Genomic DNA, 20,380 nt, shown 5'->3' with positions numbered 1-20,380 from the left:
GTGTTTTTTTGTTTTTTTTTTAACTTTAAGAAACAAATTTTCTTGTAAGAAATCTTCAATAAAAAATAAAACTTTTTGAAGAAAAACAAATAAATCTGTAGATAGAAACACAGAAATTTAGTGTCATTTATGACTTGTTTTTGAATTTCTATGTTTATTAAAATATAATTATGTGCTTAGCTATTGAAGTATATTATATATCATTGTGAGTTCTTTTTTTTTTTACTAAATTTTTGCGTTTTGTAGTTAAGAATTTTTGTATTTTTTTCATTTTATCTATATAATCATTCTGTGTGCAACTTCACAATTTGATGTGTTTAGCTTCACAATTTTTTGTGCATTTCTTGTTTTGGTTAATTTTAGAGACAAAATTTCCTCTAACAAATGTTTTGGGGAAAAAACATAGAAAGTTTTGAAAAAATATACATAAATTTATGGACGAAAATGTATAAATTCTACATTTCTTTGCTTCATTTTTTTTTGTTCTTCTTCTCCTCTTCCTCATTGTTTCACTTCTCTTCATTTTCTTTAAGGAAAAGTCTAGAAGGTCAGCAATTTTATCAAATTCTGGCCAGTATGTAACCATCAAAGAAAAGTGAGTCTATGGATGAAATCTCACATTAATCTCACACCATTAAAAGTCTCATTGATGGCTATTTGATGGCTATAAATCCCAAATGTTACTGGTCCCTATCATTCCTCTTTTTTTATTTCTCTTTTTCTATATGTTTTTCCTTTGGAAAAAAGAGGGAAAAAAGGCAAAATAAAAAAAAGGGAAGAATATAATTTGTTTGGATAAACCTTTACGAAAACATCTTTTACTATTAAAATTTTGCCAAACATACTAAAATATAGAAGGTTTTTTATTTAAATATTTTTGTCTAACAATTTAATAACACCCAAACAAATGCTTACTCTAATATTCTCTTATTTTTTACTAAAGGAGTTATTCATATAACACTCCCTATACGAAAATATACTCCAATACAAACGCTCTTAAGAATAAGAGTGATGCATGTAAGAGTTACAAACTTTAAAAGTCCTCCCCATCCCCCCTTCTTTGTGGCTTTGATAGCAATGCATGTAAGAGCCTATCTATGATAATTGCAATTTTATTTTACACTCAATAAAGGGTTTATTCTTCACTCTGCTTTCTGGTTAGATTTCTGTTTGAAATCAATACATAATAATAAAACCAAGAGAAACCTCCAGGACCCCTAAATTTTTTTTAACTCTTTTGGGGTTGGAGGTCCAACTTTGTACAAATCCTTATTTGAAACTACAAAGGGACATCAGAAGGGTAGTCCTCTGGATGCTTCTTGACAATTTCTCTAAGTAATCTCTCTTGCTCCTCAAGGTTCGATGGTAGTCGGTCATAGACGTCGTTGAATAGGTCGCTGAGCTGAGGTTTTTGTGCTTTCTCTGCCACCTGGATAGCTTGCATCAACTGAAGGGAAGAAATTTTAAGTAAAAAAAAAGTTGTCTAACTAGTTTGGTGTGTGTCTAAAGTGGAACTAGCAAAATTATAGATGGCAGTTCAAGAAGGTATTTTTGTAATTCCAATATGAATGGACAAAATAATAATCTTACCGCGGTCAAGGATTTGATTACTAGACGAATCACATTATACAAACCTTGGAGATCACGAAGGCCAAGAGTCCGACTCAAAGGCAAATGTAATGACTTACTTGAAAAGCGGAAAAGCCATATTCCTTGTACTCGAGGTCAATACATTTGCACTTGAGTCAGATTAACATAATGTGATTCTTTCAATAATAAGGCCGTGATAAGATTACCATTCTTTTCCTTTGTATTGGAATTACAAAAATACATTTTTGAGCTCGTACCATTATAATTACCTGCTTCCTCACGCTGCTTCTAAGCTCCGATTCATTGTGATCACTCCACCAACCATTCCTTTCAACCCATCTTTTGAATCTATTCACAGGATTTCTTTCCATCTTCCAATATTCAATCTCATCAATTGGCCGGTACTTGGTTGAATCATCTGATGTAGAGTGGTGTCCTACTCTATAAGTGAGAGCCTGGAAGTTATTTAGTATAGTATTTGTCATACACTTAACTGCTATGATATAAAACAAATGCAAAATTATCTTAGCATGCAAGGAGATCACCCCCACCTCGATTAGAACTGGTCTTTTTTCTTTGATCGCAATTTCACGAGCAGTATGAACTGCGCTATAAACAGCAAGAGCATCATTTCCATCTACTCTGATGCTCCAGATTCCATAAGCCTGTCCTTTCACTACTACTCCATCACCTATCCAAACAAGCATAAAATAAGCTTATAGGTGTTATAACTATTTTACTCGATGCAAATTCTTCAACAGGGAGAAGAATATATTGTATCTTGATGGATCTTGGGCTAATATATATATAACTTAGAATTTATTCATGCTGTAAAAATTCTAGAAAATTTTATTTTGGCCTAATATTATTTTTTGATTAAGGTTATCTTACTAACCTTATTTATTTATGGAATAAACATGTAATTTCAATATTTAAATTTTAAATAATAATTAATATTGATGCAAAATAGTAATATGTCAAATTTTATAAACACTAGTTCTAGAGGCGGGGAAAAAACACCAGAAATAATTTTGAAAAGATTTAGAGGGGAAAAAACACCATACAGACCTGAACTTGATAGGATTTAAGCTCGTTGGAGGTACGTAAGTCATTTTTCAGAAAAACAAATTCAGAGAAACAATTGGAAGAATTTGAAAAGAAGTGAAAAAATGTACTTCGAAATTGTTCTTCTACTGGTGTACTGATGGCCCATCCATTGTTACGGCAGATAAAAATAACAGGGGCATCCATTACTGCAGCAAAGTTCAAACCAGCATGGAAATCACCCTGCAATATTTTAAGAGAAGCAAAAAAAAAAAAAAAAGCGATTATTACTTATTTTATGAGAGATTGTTGACCATCCTTTTTACAGACCTCACTGGTGCCTCCGTCGCCACAATAAGTGACTGCACACGCACTTTTGCCATCGATTTTAAGGGAGTAGGCGGCACCAACTGCTTGAGGAAGCTGTGTCCTGAATTTCTTGCCAAATAACATTAGATTTATTCAGAGTGCATGCCACCAATTAACAATTTGATTGCAATGATTTTAATTTGTTCTTACGCAATGGGGGACGACACTGTGAAGTAATTATGCTTGTTAGACCCGTAGTGTATTGGCATCTGCCTGCCTTTTCCCAAATCACTTGTGTTTCCAAACAACTGGTCCACAAATTGTTGCAGTGTGAAACCGCGCCACAATAGCACTCCTGGCTCCCGGTACTAGCAGTTCCAACAGATTACACATTTACAGTGTCAACAAACATGCATCTCCAATATGTGCAAGCTTTATTAAAACATACACAAATACACCGTGACTGATTTTTTGTGTGCAGAAACATTTTTTTTAACTATGTTACATCTATATCAAAAATTAGCCACTAAATCAACTACCTGCATGAATATATGTCGAAATACAAAATATACACTAGAAATTAATTAAATAATACATGTACTTATACACAAATATATGATAACTAATTTGGTGGTTGATTTTTGGTGTATACGTAATATTTTTGTTATTAAAATATCTATGACTATCTTCTAGGAATATGAAGTTCAATGTGAATACTTAGTTAATAAATTATGAAATTATAACCATTAGGAGCTGAAGTACATTGGAATTTCAATGATCCTGTATGTACAGGAGATTCAAAATAGTAGAAAGTATGATACTAGAAACTGTGAAAAAAAAAAGGTTGAGCTTCAGTAGAGAACACCAAGTTTAAGATGGTAGACAAACCTGAGGCAGAATGATATCATCAAAAGAAAGTGCAGCTGCAGATGCAATGTTAACAGCTTCTTCTCCCATTGAGGTGAGGTAGAAGGAAATTCTTCCTTGACGCTGCACTTCGTAGAATATGCTGTCCATAGTTTGAAGAGTGACCATGTCCGAGTACATCTTCACAGCCATTTCTTTGCTGATCTGTACATAGTTGCTGTATTTCATGGGCATCCCATTGTCATCAAGAACTCTATAGCAAGGCACCCTTTTCTGAATAGACTCGGAAACGAATCTCATCTCCGAAGTGAAGGCAACTTTCCCACCAGGAAAATCAATGACCTGACAGAGTGAAAAGCTTTTAGTAAATCTCTGATGGATAGATGGATAAAGAAAAACTTCCTAGAAACAAAGTCCATAACATGAAACAATTATTTATACACTTGTGCTAACTAACTAATTGATAGTAGATAATGCTAATGTGACAAACACCAATGCTCAGCAGAAGCAATCCATAAAAAGCATGGCGAGTGATCAACTTATGTTACAAAAGATTTCAGAAAAATGGTAAACACCCACACTATACGGTTCCTTTGCAGTAAATAAATACACCATATGCAGCACTTTTTTTTATACTAATTCTATCGACCATCTTTACACCAGAAATGCACAACTGATGGTAGGACACCAACAACTGATCATGAACCTGAGGAACTGAAGCATGAGATTACTAATCTAATTCAAATTTATGCCTAAGTATTTGACAAATCGATTGGCTAGCCTCCTGCTCCAACTTTTAATCGCTCAAGAACAAGGATGGAACTTAGCAGTTTTGCACCGATTGTCGGGCATTGAATACGATTACAGTTAAGGATAAATTTCTGATACTGACAGTGGATGACTTACAATGCAAGCTACACAGAGCACATATATTCTCCAAATTGGATATGAGAAAGGGTATTACCAATTCCTCGTTGATCCTTCAAACAGGTACAAAATAGCATTTAAAACCCATCATGGCTTGAAAGAATGGATAATTATCTTATTTAATTTGGCTTAACTAAGCGCCAGCTACTTTTCAAGCTTTGATGAACTTTGTAAGGAAGTTTATGTTAGTATTTTCTTTTTTTTTTTTTTAAATGACATTCTTGGGAGGACCATTTGTTTCGCATTAGAAACTGCTTTAAAATTGTTTTGTTTTCTTTTCTTTTGGCATGACTGGTATAGAATACTATTTTTTAGGCCTAGTTGAAACAATTACATGCATTTTTGGACTTGTCTGGATACTAAAAACACTTCACTAAATAATATGTTAGTAATGCTGCCCTTTAACTGATTTATTAAAGAAAGACAAAAAATATATAGCAGATATTTAAAAAAGCAACTAGGTAAAGACTAAAAACCATCGAATCAAATTAGTCAATTCAAAGTTCAAGGGTTTTGTGAGGAATATATGCAGTCGAGAGCTTCAAAGTATGGCATGATATTCTCCTAGTCTTCCCCTCCATTAATATATTAATGCCAAGCTAACTGCCATTTTACAGGTTATATACATCTAATATTCATCCCTCATTTCGGGAAAAAAAAAATATTCATCCCTTAATTCCATACATCAGTGGTGTTTGGTACTTCTCCATGTGCACACTACTCAATTGTCAATAATATCATAGCAGGTATACCCAATCAATAATTAGAAAATATAATGTAGATATCAAAAATTAAATATTATATATTTATATATAAATATATTATTTGATTTATTTTATTATATTTTATACTGTTAATTAATTTAATAATTAATTTTAGTATAATAATAATAGAAAAAGTCTAGGGGACCAGCAACTTTTGTGTTTTGTGGCCAACACTTAACCATCAAAAGAAAAGTGAGGGATCTCCCACCATTAGATGTAATCTCACACCATTAAAAACATTATTAATGGCCAATTGATGGTTACAAAACACAAAAGTTACTGACCCCCTAGCACTCCTCATAATAATAATAATAATAATAATAATAATAATAAATATATTTGAAATATGTTCAATTGTTTAAAATTTTATTATAGATAAGGTTTTTATCACGTGTTTACTATTTTTGTTCTTGTTGGATTATCACGTGCCATTTAAATATTAAAATATTGATTTAAGAACATTCTAGCGAATTTTCATTGACAAAGGCACAATAAAAAAAAATAGTACGAGATAACCATGAAAGAGATGTAATAAAAATAAAAATTAATAAAGAGATAAAATAAAATTAATAGTGTGTCACGGAAACGACCTGATGAGACTGGCAGACTAGTTGTAGTGGAAATGACGACGACACTTGTAAAGAGATATAATAATAATAAAAATAAAAATTAACAATTTGAATTGAAAAAATAAAATTGATTATTTTTTATAATATTAAGTTTAAAAATAAACTAAATTAAATATTAGAGATAATTTTAATAGATTTTGATAAAGTTAAAAAATAAAAAATATTCTTTTGTCATTTAGAAAATATTAAACACTATCTCCATGATGGATAGATAGATAGTGGATAAGAAGACATTATATATTTTATGATACAAAAAATTCAATAAGATAGACCTTTTTCAGACCTTTATGATCCAAACAATTGAGACGTCTGTTGTGAGCTCTATCATATTGAACCAAGAAATTATTAGGTGTACCTAACTTAGTTATATATGGGTAAGCTACGTAAGTTTTAGGTCCGGCTGGGCTTTTAATTTTATTTTTATCAGTCTTTTTCAGAATTTAATAAGAAAATTGACTTCTTTTATTATTTTCTTAACAAATTTTAAAAAAGAAAAATTTATCAAAATTTGCTTAAATAATATAATTAATTTTTAAAAAAAATAAATTTAAAATATAAGAATTTATATCAAAAATAATTTATTTCATATTTAATTTTTTATTACAAAAATACTTATTTTATTTTGTAAAGAGAATAATAAAAAAATTTTATTGTAAGAAAAGTCATATTTTTTAATTTTTTTATAAATATTTTAAATAATTTTTTAAAAAATCACAAATTATTCTAAAAAATTATACCAAACATTAATGTTATAACTTTTTATAAGCTAAAAGTAAAAAAAAAAAGTCATTTATAAACATATTTAAACCGGTTCTTAATCTGTTTTAGTTTCTCAAAAATTTTTCTAGTGTAGAATAATATTCTGTAAAGAATCAAAATTATAATTAATTTTTGAAAAAAAATGTACATTACACATAATATCTTTATTTTTTATTTTTTTTCTATTATAAAAACTGTAATCTTCATTCTTCACCTAACTTCCTTGTTTACCGTAGCGTTATTCTAATTTTTTATATATATGGCTCAAAATGTTCTCAAGACCCTAGGGAGCAACAGCAACACTTCAACCAGAACAATGCAATACAGCAAACTATAGAATTGCATCATCTTCATCCCCAAATTACACCAAAAGTGGCATTTTGATATGTATACAAAACCGAAATCTTGTTTCTTTCAAGAGAGTGATGCGGCCATATAATAATTATAATTTACATTCTTGTTTTGTCTTTTATTCAAAATGTTTTATACCATACAGTTTTAAGTTTTTCTCTGGATTTGTAACTTTTACTTAAATCATGTTCTTCAGTTCTTGGATCTATCTACAGAAATTTTAACATGTAACTGTTAATGCTTCAATTCCTTTTTATCTTTTCCAAATTTAAAGCCAAAAATTCGTTCATCAATATAGGGGATTGATGAATCAAGTTAAAATTCAAACTCAACCAACCATATCTTTAAATTTAATTTTATTTTTCTCACATATTTTTGTTTTATACCAAAAATCTAGTGATTTAACGTAACCTATTCTTGTTTGGCTTTAATTTCTATTTATGGTAAATGTAAAACTCTGTTACACGTACCTAATTAAATGAGATATATTTTTTGGTGTCTAATTAAATGAGATATATGAAATGTGATTAATATTTTTCGCCTATATTTGTTTTAAATTGGAATCAATAGTAATCATTTTTTCGACCATGCTAGTGTATATTAAAATCAACCACCAAAGTCAGTTATTAGTATATACATGTTGGAATATAAATATACATTGAAAATAAATTAAATCACACTTTTATTTATATACAAATATATTAGTACTGATTTTGGTGTACGAATAGTATTTTTAAATTTTTTTTTACTAAAAGTATTAAGCTTTTAACATCATCCCCCATTAAATATTATGAGATCAATAAATATATTTATTCGTAACACCTGTAAAAATTAGGACTGTTGTGGCTGAAAATTCATGGATGAAGTGACTAATCAGTTTTTTATTTGTTGGTATGATTGGGGATCCTTTGTTGGTTAAATCTGTTTGTATTGTAGGAAAGGAGAATAGTTCTAGGTGATATTATGAGGTTGTTGTTGTATATTGTGATCAAACTTCTTCTCCTCTTACGAGTAAAAAAGTCTTTTAAAATAATTAAGCTTGGTTTGGTAAAGTTTTTTAAAGAGGTACTTGTATTTTTTAAAAGTTCAAGCTCCTCATTTTGTGTTTGGTAAATAAAAAAGATTATGTATTTGTGTTTACAGCTTTTAAAAGATCGCGGTACTTTTAAAAGTATCTAAGATAGAACTTTTCAAAATTGGCTTGTGCTTTTCAAAATTTAAAATTATAATATAACCTCGTATCTTAACAAATTTTCAAATTTAATGCTTGCATTTATGTCTATTATAGTATTTTTAAATTTTAAAAGTTATTTTATCAAATGCAATTGTTGTTACTTGTGATTATTAAAAACAATTTTTAATTTGATTTACCAAACATAAATACTACAACTTTTAAAAAATCATCTTTTGAAAGTTAGCTCCTTTTGAAAAGTAAAGCCTTAGCAAAATGAAAGACGCAAGAAGTAAAGAGGACACTTGGTGCGTATGGGTCTCACTAAACGGATTGTATCAAAAGCATACATAATTTTAAACTGACCCTCTCAAGTGGGACGTGCAAATGAAAAGAGACTCAAAGTGGAATAATTGAATACAGGTGGAACTGAAAGAGGAGTAGTTATGATGTTATATATAGTTGTATGAGGGTGTGATTTTTTCACATGAGTGGGTGGTATTATTGCAGGTGCCATAGGTGTGGGGAATGAGTTTTATTTGGCAGCATTGATCGTATAATTCTTTTGTTAGTGAGTTTTGGCTTTTGGGAGATTGATTAATTTTGATGGCTATGTTAAAATTAAAGAAATTAATTAACTAAACTGATCATCGTAAACCATCTTACGAACTCTTCTCCCTGATTGGATCAAGTTTGTACTTGAATTATCCAAAAAATATATATAGAAATAAAAATAATAAAAACTCTTACATAGTAGTCAATAAACAAAAAATGAATTCTTTCAAAGAGACGACACAATTTCAATAATCAGTTTCGATCCGATAACCAATTGAAGTTTATATTGGTGAATCGAATTAATCCTTGTATCACCAGTTCAGTTAATAAAAAATGTTTAAACTCAATTTAATCTGTTAAAAAACTTTTTTTGGCATAACTTTATAGATCTCAATGATTTAATTTAGTCTATTAATCTAATTAAAGAACTAGAGTGAATTTCACATTTTTAGTAAAATACAATATGTTAGATAACAATTAACTACAAATATAATCTGTTTTTAAAAAATATAATTCAAGCTTATAAAATCAAAGATGTTTGGTTATTATCTTAAAACAGTTGAAACGTAGCCGTAACTACACAAAAACATATAATTTTTTTTTTGGTGACTCAAAAAAACATATAATTTGAAACGATAACAGAAGCAAAATCTTAAAAAAAATCTTTATTTTCCGAAATTGTTATTTTACAAAAGCTCATATAGAGATGCGACACGACACGTGTAAAGAGATAACATTTAAGCCAATTATTTATATTTCTCATCAATAAGATAGACAAAAAAGGGGGGAGGGGGTGCATGCATCTTTTGTGTTTCAAACTTTCAATGTCATTCTCCCCATTCTGTGTATCTCAAGATATATAAACCAAATTAATTAACTCTTTGACTCTAATGATAATAATTTGGTATAGTAATTAATGCATTACCTGGTTGTTATCATCGTCATCGGTGACATAGTGCTGCAACTCCAATTGTGCCGCCTCAGCTTTTGTAGACTCAAACCGCCGCAAGAATCGGAAATGGTGGTGAGCTGATGAGTAGTTGTTGTTGATATAAGCCGCTGATGCTGCACATGGCCTTTTCATAAATGGTGATGAACAAGATGAAGAAAAGGTAGGTGCTGATCCTATTCCTAAAAAGGCCAATTTTTTTTTGTGATGAATTAAGGTCCTAGACCTTCTGATCAATGACCAAGAAGATGCCATTGCTGTATGATTCAGAAGTGGGGAGGGAAAGAGGAGGCTAGAAGGTTATGGGTATACACAAGTCACCTAAAAAAGACAAAGGGTGAGGTTTGATTGATTGATCAGAACCCAAAAGAGAGAGTAAAAGAACAAGGGATGATGGTGGAATTAGCGTTCCAGTGTCACACGTAGTTTGTGGGAGTGATGAGTTGTCTGTTGTGAGGGGGTCCAAAGACTAGGAGCTTTGCCGTAACCTATATGCTCATGGGAAACTTTTGGAATGGTGCCTATCTATGTGCAACTGCGTGGGGACACGTTGGATTAATTCTTAGCTACATCCCTTTAATTATAGGAAAAATTTTAAGTATATCAAAATACCTATATTTCAGTTATTTTATCAGTTGATTTTAATTAATATATATTATATATAATTTTTATAATTTAAATTAATAATTAAAATAACTGAAATACCGATATTTTCTATATAATTAAAATTCTTCTCTAATTATATATGTACTAGTACTTCTTATCTTCTTTTTAGTCTCTACTTCATTGTAACAGATAATGGACAGGATTAGGCAGGACTTAAACTGTCTTTAAATATTTATTCATAGGTGTAGAGTAAAAACAAGTATCTGAATCTTATCCATCTAAGTCGCATTAATTATTTTCATCCAACATTACACCTTTATAATAGGTAGAGAACATCGAAATTGTATGTAAAATTAAAAAATAAGTCAAATAAATAAAATATGAGATCTTAATAAGATTTAGATAGTAAAATTATTTGGTTTAGCATAAAATTTATAAAATTAAGTATCTTTCTTTAAAATCATAAAATCAGACGATTCTAAAAGTTAAATTCAAATTTTAGCTATTATGTATTTAACTTTCATACGAAATTATAAATATTTACAAATATACAATAGTCATAAATATTAATAATAAAAATATTATATATACAAAAAAAATTAATCAATCAAATATCTATTATATAAATAAATATATTATTTAACTTATTTTTAATATATAATATATATACAAATAACTAATTTTATTAATTAATTTTAACGTATACATATAATATAATTGTACCAAAAGGACACATGCAGATATTACTGATAATATATGAATATTTATATTGAAATAGCTATTTTTTACTATTAAAAATTTGAGTACTAACAAAATTAACAATAAAAAAATTAAACTAACATATCTACAAAAGATGAATATCATTTGAAAAAAAATATCCAATTATTGAATTTAGAGTTGATTCTAAACTCTTAAAATACACTTTTTGTCATCTTTTTCATTGTTAGAGAATCATTAGCATCAATTTAGACCAATTAGTATCGTCTATATTTATATAATATATCTGTATATTAATTATAGGATTCTATGCCTTTATTACTCTGATTCATTTAGTACCTATAAATACCCCTTGTATATTGTACCTTGGATCACACTGAATAATACACTTTTCAGATTCCTCTCCCAGTCTCTTGTTTGTAACATGGTATCAGAGCCTAGTTTTTTTTTTCCAATGAATTTTGGTTTATAGTCCCATTGTTTTTTTTCCCTTCCGGCAGTGTTCTTTGGCCTCCTTTTTCGTTCCCTTTTTGACGCTTTGGTTCGTCACTACCGTAACCATCTTGTTCATCTTGTCGCCGTGCTTCCAACGCAACCAGAATCACCGCCATCCGCCTCCAGACGCGCCTCCACGCGCCGCCGAAAGACGCTGCCACGACCAGCTTTCCAACGCCGCCAACCTTGCCACAGGACGCGCCGCCACGCGCCGTCGGAAGTGAGCTGGCCACCACTACTGTTTTGCCTTCCAGAAGTTTCAGCAGCCGTTGATCTCGGCACCGATCCAACGCTGCAGGTGCTGCCACGTGTCGCGACGAAGCTTTCCTCCGTAGACCCAAGTGCCCGACCCGCTCGACCCGACCCGACTCGCACCTGACCCGCGCCTCCAGCACGCTGCCAGCGTATCTCTCTTCCTCCAATCAAGTGCTGCCATGTGTCATTCTTCGCTGACGTGGCACTGACGTGTCTAACGACGTGGCGGACAAGTGGGACCCTCCCTAAGATTTTTTGGTGAGCTCTTTCCGATTTTGCCATCCGTTTCCTCATTTCTGCTCAGAAATTGCAGTTTTTCTCTCCTCTCCTTGTTCTCTATGACTACTTTTATGGAAAAGTCAGATGTTTTTGCTGCCACAAACAGAAAGGGGGCCTTCTGTCGCAATTGTAACCGTTTCGGGCACCCGTTCTCCAGCTGTCCCTCTGTTGAATGTCGCACATGCCACCAGAAAGGTCATATTAGCTACCATTGTACGCAACTATTTTGCCATTATTGCAAGCTCTCGGGACATTTGATTACTACCTGTCCTACTCGCCAACCACGTCCCGCGCCTGCTTCTACTGTTGAATCTACCACCACTGCTTCTCTCAACTCGTCTCCTGTCTCTCTATCTGATATTACGTCTCTTCTTCAACGTCTTCTCTCCCTTTCTGGTAATACCCCTACTGCTCTTTCGACCCCTCCAGGTACTTCTAAATGGTATTTTGACTCAGGATGCTTTAATCACATGTCTCCATTGGGTAATCTCTTCTCATCTCTGTCTGCCACTACAAATGGACCTTCTGTCAATACTGCAAACGGTTCCCTCTTGCACCCCACACACAAGGGTTCTATATCCCAGTCGACTCTTAATCTTCCTGATGCTTATTATATTCCCAAATTAAACTTTAATCTTATTTCTGTCGGTCAACTTGTTGATATGGGCTTTGAAGTCACTTTTTCTGTTTCTGGTTGTCGTGTACAGGATCCTCGGACGGGACAGATCATCGGGACTGGACGTAAGGTCGGAAGGTTGTTTGAACTCGAGAAACTTCATATTCCTCATGTACCAAATCTCTGTGCTGCTTCTTCTCCCTCTACCCTTCACTTATGGCATCAACGTCTTGCCCATACCTCCTTAGGAAAACTGCGTCCTCTTGTGTCTCAGGGTGTTTTAGGTCAGGTTCCAAATGAATCTTTTGATTGCATTTCTTGTCAAACTGCCAAACAACCTGCTTTATCTTTTCACAATAACTCATCTCTTGCTTGCTCTCCTTTTGATCTCATTCACTCTGATGTTTGGGGCCCCGCTCCCACTGCCTCTATGGGCGGAGCTCGATACTTTGTTGTTTTCATTGATGATTATTCCTGCTTTACTTGGGTTTATTTGATGACTAATCGCCATGAGTTACCCCAAATCTATATCAACTTTGCTACTATGATTAAAAGTCAATTTTCAAAGGTCATTAAGGTTTTCAGACGTGATAATGCTATGGAATACCGTGATTCCAAACTCTTAACCTTTCTTGCAGAACATGGTACTTTGTCTGAGTTTTCTTGTCCTGGTACGTCGCAACAAAATGGTAGAGCTGAACGTAAACACCGTCACATTCTTGACTCCGTCCGTGCAATGCTCCTTTCTTCTTCGTGTCCTGAGCGTACTTGGGGTGAAGCTGTTCTTACTGCTGTTCATGTTATTAATAGACTCCATTCTTCTGTTCTTGGTAATGTTACTCCCTTTGAGCGTCTTTATCATACGTCCCCAGATTATAGTTCTCTTCGAGTTTTCGGATGTGTATGTTTTGTTCTTCTTTAGCCTCACGAACATAGTAAACTTGAACCTCGGGCTCGTATGTGTTGTTTTCTTGGTTATGGCACTGAACACAAGGGTTATCGTTGTTAGGATCCTCTCTCTAAACGTGTCCGTATATCTCGTCATGTTGTCTTCTGGGAGCATCACATGTTTTCTCGGTTCTCATCCTTTGAGTCAATCCCTACTACTCAGTCACCTCTGTTTACTAACCCCAATGTTGATCTTTTTTCTAGTGATGATTCTACAGATTCTATCTCGAGTGACCTTCCACAGCCTCCTGTTCTTCCGCCTTCTCCATCTCCCAATGATTCCAGACCGGACGATGATCCTGCTCCTACTGTCATGCCTCCTCCTCCCGCTCGTTCTTCAAGGGTAAGGAATCCACCTCCTCATCTTCTTGATTATCATTGTTTTTCTACTATCCTCCATCAACATGAACCTAAGTCATTCAGAGAAACCTCCACAAATCCAAATTGGCAACAAGCAATGCAGGAAGAAATACAGGCACTTGAAAAGGCACACACTTGGGATTTGGTTGATCCTCCTTCTGCTCAAGAAGTTGTAGGCAGCAGATGGGTATACAAGATCAAGACTCGCTCTGATGGTTCTATTGATCGGTATAAGGCGCGATTGGTTGCTCAGGATTGTACGCAAGAGTATGGTATTGACTATGAAGAGACTTTTGCTCCTGTTGCTCGTCTCACATCTGTTCGCACTCTTCTTGCCATTGCTGCGGTCAAAAAATGGTCTCTCAGTCAAATGGATGTGAAGAATGCATTTCTTAATGGAGATTTGAAACAGCAGGTATATATGAAGCCCCCTCCGGGTTATTCTTGTCCCTCCGGCAAAGTTTGTCTCCTTCGCAAAGCACTCTATGGGCTTAAGCAAGCTCCTCGTGAATGGTTTGACAAGTTCAGCACTACCATATGCAGTCTTGGTTTCACTTGCAGTCCTCATGAGCATGCTCTCTTTATTCGTAAAAGTGAACGTGGAGTCGTTCTTCTACTTCTGTATGTTGATGACATGATCATTACTGGGGATGATGTTGATGGTATCTCTGATCTCAAGGCCTCACTTCACCGAACCTTTGAGATGAAAGATCTTGGTTCTCTTAGCTATTTTCTTGGTCTCGAGGTCATCTCCACCGATGATGGCATCTATCTCTCTCAGGCTAAGTATGCTTCAGATCTTCTTGCTCACGTTGGAATTACAGATAGTCGCACTGAGTCTACTCCTCTTGAGCCTAATGTTCGATTTACCCCTATGGATGGCACTGTTTTGGATAATCCGACTCTCTATCGACAGTTAGTTGGCAGTCTCGTCTACTTGACTGTCACCCAACCAGACATCGCCTATCCAGTTCATGTACTTAGCCAGTTCTTGTCAGCCCCTCGTACTACTCACTATGCGGCAGTTCTTTGTATTCTTCGCTACATCAAAGGCACTCTATTTCATGGCCTTTATTTTTCGGCCCATTCCTCTTTGTCTCTTCAGGCTTACTCCGATGCTGATTGGGCTGGTGATCCCACTGATCGTCGTTCCACTACTGGTTACTGTTTGTTTCTTGGCGATGCTCTCATTTCTTGGCGTGCTAAGAAGCAAACGTTCACTGCTCGCTCAAGCACGGAAGCTGAGTACCGTGCCCTCGCTGACACCACTGCTGAAGTTATCTCGGTTCGTTGGCTTCTCGCGGATCTGGGTGCTCCTCAGTCGTCCCCTACTGATGTTCTTTGTGATAACCGCAGTGCTATTCAGATCGCCCATAATGATGTTTTTCATGAACGCACCAAACACATTGAGATTGATTGTCACTTTGTTCGACAACGTATCCTTATTGATGCTATTCGTCTCATTGCTGTTGGAACACTAGATCAGACTGCTGATATCTTCACGAAAGCTCATCACCCGACTCGTTTCCGGACTTTGTTATCCAAACTCAAGTTGGTCTCCTTAGCTCCCACTTGAGTTTGAGGGGGGATGTTAGAGAATCATTAGCATCAATTTAGACCAATTAGTATCGTCTATATTTATATAGTATATCTGTATATTAATTATAGGATTCTATGCCTTTATTACTCTGATTCATTTAGCACCTATAAATACCCCTTGTATATTATACCTTGGATCACACTAATTAATACACTTTTCAGATTCCTCTCCCAGTCTCTTGTTTGTAACATTCATCTCAACTCTTCAAAAACAAGATCCAAGAATTAATCCTAAACTATGAAAACCTTGCCAAAATCAAAACTAAAATAAACTTTAATAACCCAACTCTTCATCCTGATTCCATTGTTCTTCCTTACTATTCATCGGAATCAACTCAAGTATGTACTTACAAAGTAACTCATCACTTCACTGAACCAAAGTTCGCAACTTTTATATTCTCCTTGCTACTATGAGAAAGAAAATTATCTAAATTGATATCCATGGATGTTTTTAAAATAAAAATTAATAAATAAAAACTAAAAGTATTGAAAAAAAAAAACAAGTGATAAACTCAAAGCACAAGTTGAAGCGTTGGAGGTTCAATTGCTAAATTTTATGGGCTAAAAACAGTGCAAAAAGAGAGAAAAATTTGAGACTAAGGTCCAAACTTGGGTAAACAACTTAATTAAGTTTTTTTTTGAAAAAATAACTTAAACAATAAATAACTATATTAAAAGTAACTTATAAATAAGTTATTTTATGTTTAAAATTTTGGTTCTAAAAATGCTTATTTTATAGAAATGTGGTAAAAAATAGTAGTATTATGAGAGAAGTCATTTTTTTAACTTCTCTATAAGCTCCTAAATAGATTTTTTGAAAAGCTGCAATTTGGTTTTGAAAATTGCACCAGACACTAATACTACTACTTTTCATAAGTCAAAAGTTCAAAAAAATTACTTTTGAAACTTTCCAAACGGGCCCTAAGTCAGTGACAAACACTTCTCACCATAACCAGTCTATGAAAGAAAATATCATATTCATCACATTAGTCCATATATAAAATATGGCCATTTATAACATACAGATTTATTTATACAGATTGAAGGAGATTGTGACAAGTGGCATGATAGAAAACAGGCTTTGCAGAGCTCTGTGACTTTGTCTGGGCTTGCTAGTTGAACGGAGCCGGCTAATGAAATAAAGAACCAAGGTTGTAAATCTCCAACTGGATTTAGGGACGTGAGCTGCTCTATTATTTTTGTTTTTTCGTTTGGGTCATCAGTGGTGGGCTCATTTAATTTGATTAGGCTTATACATCTTCATCCTTGCTTCAGGGTTTTATGGAACAAAGCACTGCTGTAATCCCTCTTCTCTGGTCGCCGTCGTCGTGTTCCGTGCTGCTGGAGTTCGGGCCTTGTTCTTTCTGCTCTGCTCTGCTCTGCTCCGTCGTGTTCATCTTCTCGGGCCATTTTGAAACCTCTACTCTGGTAGGCATTCAGAAACCTTTGCTCTGCTCCGCCGTGGTGCCTTGCTCTGTCCTCTCAGGCAAATTGACAACTATTCGCCGTTCACATCTTTCTCTCAAGCCTCTCGCATCACACTCGATCCTTAGGTATCTCTTCCTCCATATCTTTATTGCTTATTTCTTCATAATAATGTTATGGAAGTTCTATTTCGGATCATTTCTTGTGATGTGCTGTTATCAAATTACCGAATTTAGGGTTTTTCTCTTGTTGATTTTGGTTTTTGGTTCCATCGAATTTTGATTTTGGTCCACTTCCTGCTATTGTTAATTTTGTGATTGTGCCGCTACTTTAATTTTGGATTTCAATTTTTAATTTTCTTACCGATGCAGAGGTACACAAAAAGCAGAACAATGATGTTGCTCTCTGTGCACCCGGGACGGGTATCAATTTCTTTCACTTCTCTACTTTCTTTTCTTCGTGCACCTTATTACCTCATTACTTCTTTTTCCCTTAGGTTCCATGAAAGTTATTATTGTTTTAATATAACCGATATGGTACAATTACTTGATTGATTGTGTCAAAAGCAAATAAGAATTAAGATACAGAAATTTTAGATATAATTGAGTTATCTTGACCTTGTTAGTAGTTTTGAATTTTTAGATATAATCCAAATAAAGAAGCTAGTATTAGTAGTTTTGAATTTTGAGCTAATAACGGAAATCCATCTTACATTGTTTCTTCTTGAGTTCTCTCCGTGCTTCTTGAATTCGCATCACTTTTGGCTAATGGAGCTCAAGTAAAAGCTGAAGTAGGTGATAACTATGTGTATGCAACTATTGATTCACTGCCTCATGATAAGTTATTAGTATGTTGATCATTCAGATAGCATATGAGAATATAATAACTTTTGGAGCTAAATTACGAGGGTTTTAATCTGTTAAGTATGAAATAGGTATTTTACTCTAACTTAATTATGCCGTGGATTTAATGTATTGGTGAATGACAACTATATTCACAAGAATTTTTTGAAAAGCTCATGAGCAATGCTATTAAAGCGTAGGCACTGCACTTAATATGAGCTGTGTATGTAGCAATATTTGAAGTGCTTTTATGATTTCAGTATCTAATTTATAATTGAAGTTTGGTGTTTAAGTGTTGTTTTGTATATATCAATTGCAACTTTATGACTCTGTTGAAATTTATATCAATTGCTGCTCCAAAAAGAATTTAAGACTGTTAAAATTAAAGCTTTACCAAATTGAATTTAAGACCCTGTTGTGATTGAATTTGTTTCTTTGCCATGTACAGTGGTGACCACACAGTAAAGATGGTTGATTCTGAAACTTGAAGTTGCGTAAAGGTGCTAGTTGGCCATAGAATGACGCCTTGGGTGGTAAGCTTGTATTTTGACTTTTCATAGTAATTTATTGGATCTATGTCATTAATTTCTTTTGGTGCTCATTGTATGAAATAAATCCTCTAGCATAAATTTTGATAAGATATGCATTTAGGAAGTGATAATTCTATGGAATTCAGCACCAATTTTTCGTTATTATCCATGAAAACCATGGGCTTCTATCCAAAAAAATATTTCAAAGCTCGTACTATTATTTCAAAGCTCGTACTAGGGTGAGATACTCAGTGAGATACATACCAGCCTTCAAGCTCTTGAAATTATGTTCTTGTTTTTCCTTCTAAGCCTCATTTCAAGAATAATACCTGAGCCAACTTTAGGGTTGAGTCAGTTGCCAATGAATAGATATTGTAAATTGTTCCTTTTTTTTTTAATAATTATTTCCATTCTAACATATTCATTTTCCTTGGAAACTACTTATGTTACATGGAGAATCTTTGCTGAATTCCTGGAAGCTGATTCTTTACAACAGGTATCACTTCTTCTCCCTCAATAATTGTCGAATTTGATATGTTAATCCACTAAAGTGAATTATGAATATTCCTATTTGGTTTCTAGTTACAGTTGTTACTATCTAGTGTTTGTCACTAATATTTGTTTGTTAGGAGATAGACTAACTGGAGATATAGAGCCTGTGTTTATGTCTTAACTTCTAAAGCATTGTGAATATCAATGCAATTTCAGTTGTATGCTTGGATAAGTTTCCTTTTTTTATTCCCATACCATTTAAGGTGTCTCAATTATTTTACTTCTGGAAAGAATTAAATTCTATAGGTAGTACCCGATTTCATTATTTTCTTGCAAAAATTCATCAGTGTTGCTCGACTTCCATGGATACTTATCCCTCTTGTTTCCCCTTATATGAGTCTGCATTTTCTGGGTAGATCGATTGGAAAATGTCGTGGATTCTTGGACTTCATTATACCTCGTGGTAGCAGAAGTCTGACCTGGAAGATGATGTGAGTGCTTCTGTATGCTTCTTTCTCCTTGCCTTTTTGTAACTTCAGTGAGAACTTGTTATTTGACTTTGAGTTATTAATGTATCAGCATGGGACATCAAACTTTCAATTATTTAACAGTACTCTTATAATTGTGTGTGCATATGACAATAATACAAGACGGTGGATATTGGGTCACTTTTCTTGTTTAGTTTTATTTTTCTTTCTTTTAGCTAAATTATCTTTCGGTTTATGTTGCTATTATAGGTTTATTAGCTCTAAAAGTTGATGGAAAAAAATGGACCAAAGTCTAGAAAATGCATGGAAGGTCAGGCTTGATAGTTTAATAATCTAATCACAAAGTATTAATCTTATTATGATCATGTGATAATTTATTGCTAAAGGCATGGATAATGCATAGGCCTACTTTACTGTATGCCAAACCACTAGTTAATTATAAGCATTACTCACTACCCTTGATGTTTGAGAAATCTGAAAGTTGGATAAATGTGAATTTTATATCTAACCAAAGGTATTTTTGCATCTTGCTTTCTAAGTTTGGGATAATCCTTGTTGAATGAAAGTTGCTAGAGTCAGGAGCCAAGTAACAGAAAGAGGAACATGGTGGGGGTTTATAACAATATTCATTGTTCAAGACATCAGTCACCAAAAATAAAAAAATAGAAGCTAGGCAAAAATAAAGGTGTAAGGAAAATGTAATAATTAGTTATGCCCTTCTTTTATTGCTGAGTCATTAGATTTGTATTCAGCTCTTTTTAAGTCAGAATATGTATTTCAGAAAGAAAATAAAAGTTACTATTCTCTTCGAAA

General features: G+C 33.5%; 1 protein-coding gene and 1 long non-coding RNA gene across 11 annotated transcripts; one reads left to right on the top strand and one right to left on the bottom strand.

Moving 5' to 3' along the window:
- Positions 1-1,096: 1,096 nt before the first annotated feature.
- On the bottom strand, positions 1,097-10,442 carry LOC112771329 (2-oxoisovalerate dehydrogenase subunit alpha 2, mitochondrial). Its single transcript, XM_025816037.3, has 8 exons — positions 9,892-10,442; positions 3,832-4,152; positions 3,154-3,311; positions 2,965-3,064; positions 2,766-2,877; positions 2,142-2,281; positions 1,860-2,045; positions 1,097-1,447 (listed from the first exon to the last, which is right to left on the bottom strand). Exons 1-8 carry the CDS (start codon positions 10,168-10,170, stop codon positions 1,280-1,282), a joined length of 1,464 nt encoding a protein of 487 aa, XP_025671822.1. The 5' UTR covers positions 10,171-10,442; the 3' UTR covers positions 1,097-1,279.
- Positions 10,443-16,783: 6,341 nt separating this feature from the next.
- On the top strand, positions 16,784-20,380 carry LOC112772152 (uncharacterized). 10 transcript variants are annotated; one of them, XR_011876816.1, is made up of 6 exons: positions 16,784-16,941; positions 17,066-17,343; positions 17,587-17,637; positions 18,506-18,590; positions 19,044-19,083; positions 19,478-19,747. It is a non-coding gene; the product is annotated as an uncharacterized lncRNA (long non-coding RNA). The 10 variants fall into 10 exon arrangements; XR_011876817.1 differs by having other exon boundaries at positions 16,803-16,941; positions 19,496-19,747; XR_011876818.1 differs by lacking the exon at positions 16,784-16,941 and adding an exon at positions 20,107-20,380 and having other exon boundaries at positions 16,947-17,343; positions 19,496-19,570.

Source organism: Arachis hypogaea, chromosome 18 (assembly GCF_003086295.3).
Source record: "Arachis hypogaea cultivar Tifrunner chromosome 18, arahy.Tifrunner.gnm2.J5K5, whole genome shotgun sequence".
Taxonomy (NCBI): domain Eukaryota; kingdom Viridiplantae; phylum Streptophyta; class Magnoliopsida; order Fabales; family Fabaceae; genus Arachis; species Arachis hypogaea.
This window is presented reverse-complemented; position numbering and strand designations above follow the sequence as displayed.

Excerpts from the sequence above, each read along its gene's own strand:
- LOC112771329 (XM_025816037.3), bottom strand. The coding sequence starts at position 10,170 with ATGGCATCTTCTTGGTCATTGATCAGAAGGTCTAGGACCTTAATTCAT. Across the intron at positions 3,312-3,831 it reads ATGATATCATTCTGCCTCAG|TACCGGGAGCCAGGAGTGCT; the intron begins GTTTGTCTACCA and ends TGGAACTGCTAG. Across the intron at positions 2,282-2,765 it reads AGTAGAAGAACAATTTCGAA|GTGATGGAGTAGTAGTGAAA; the intron begins GTACATTTTTTC and ends TTGTTTGGATAG.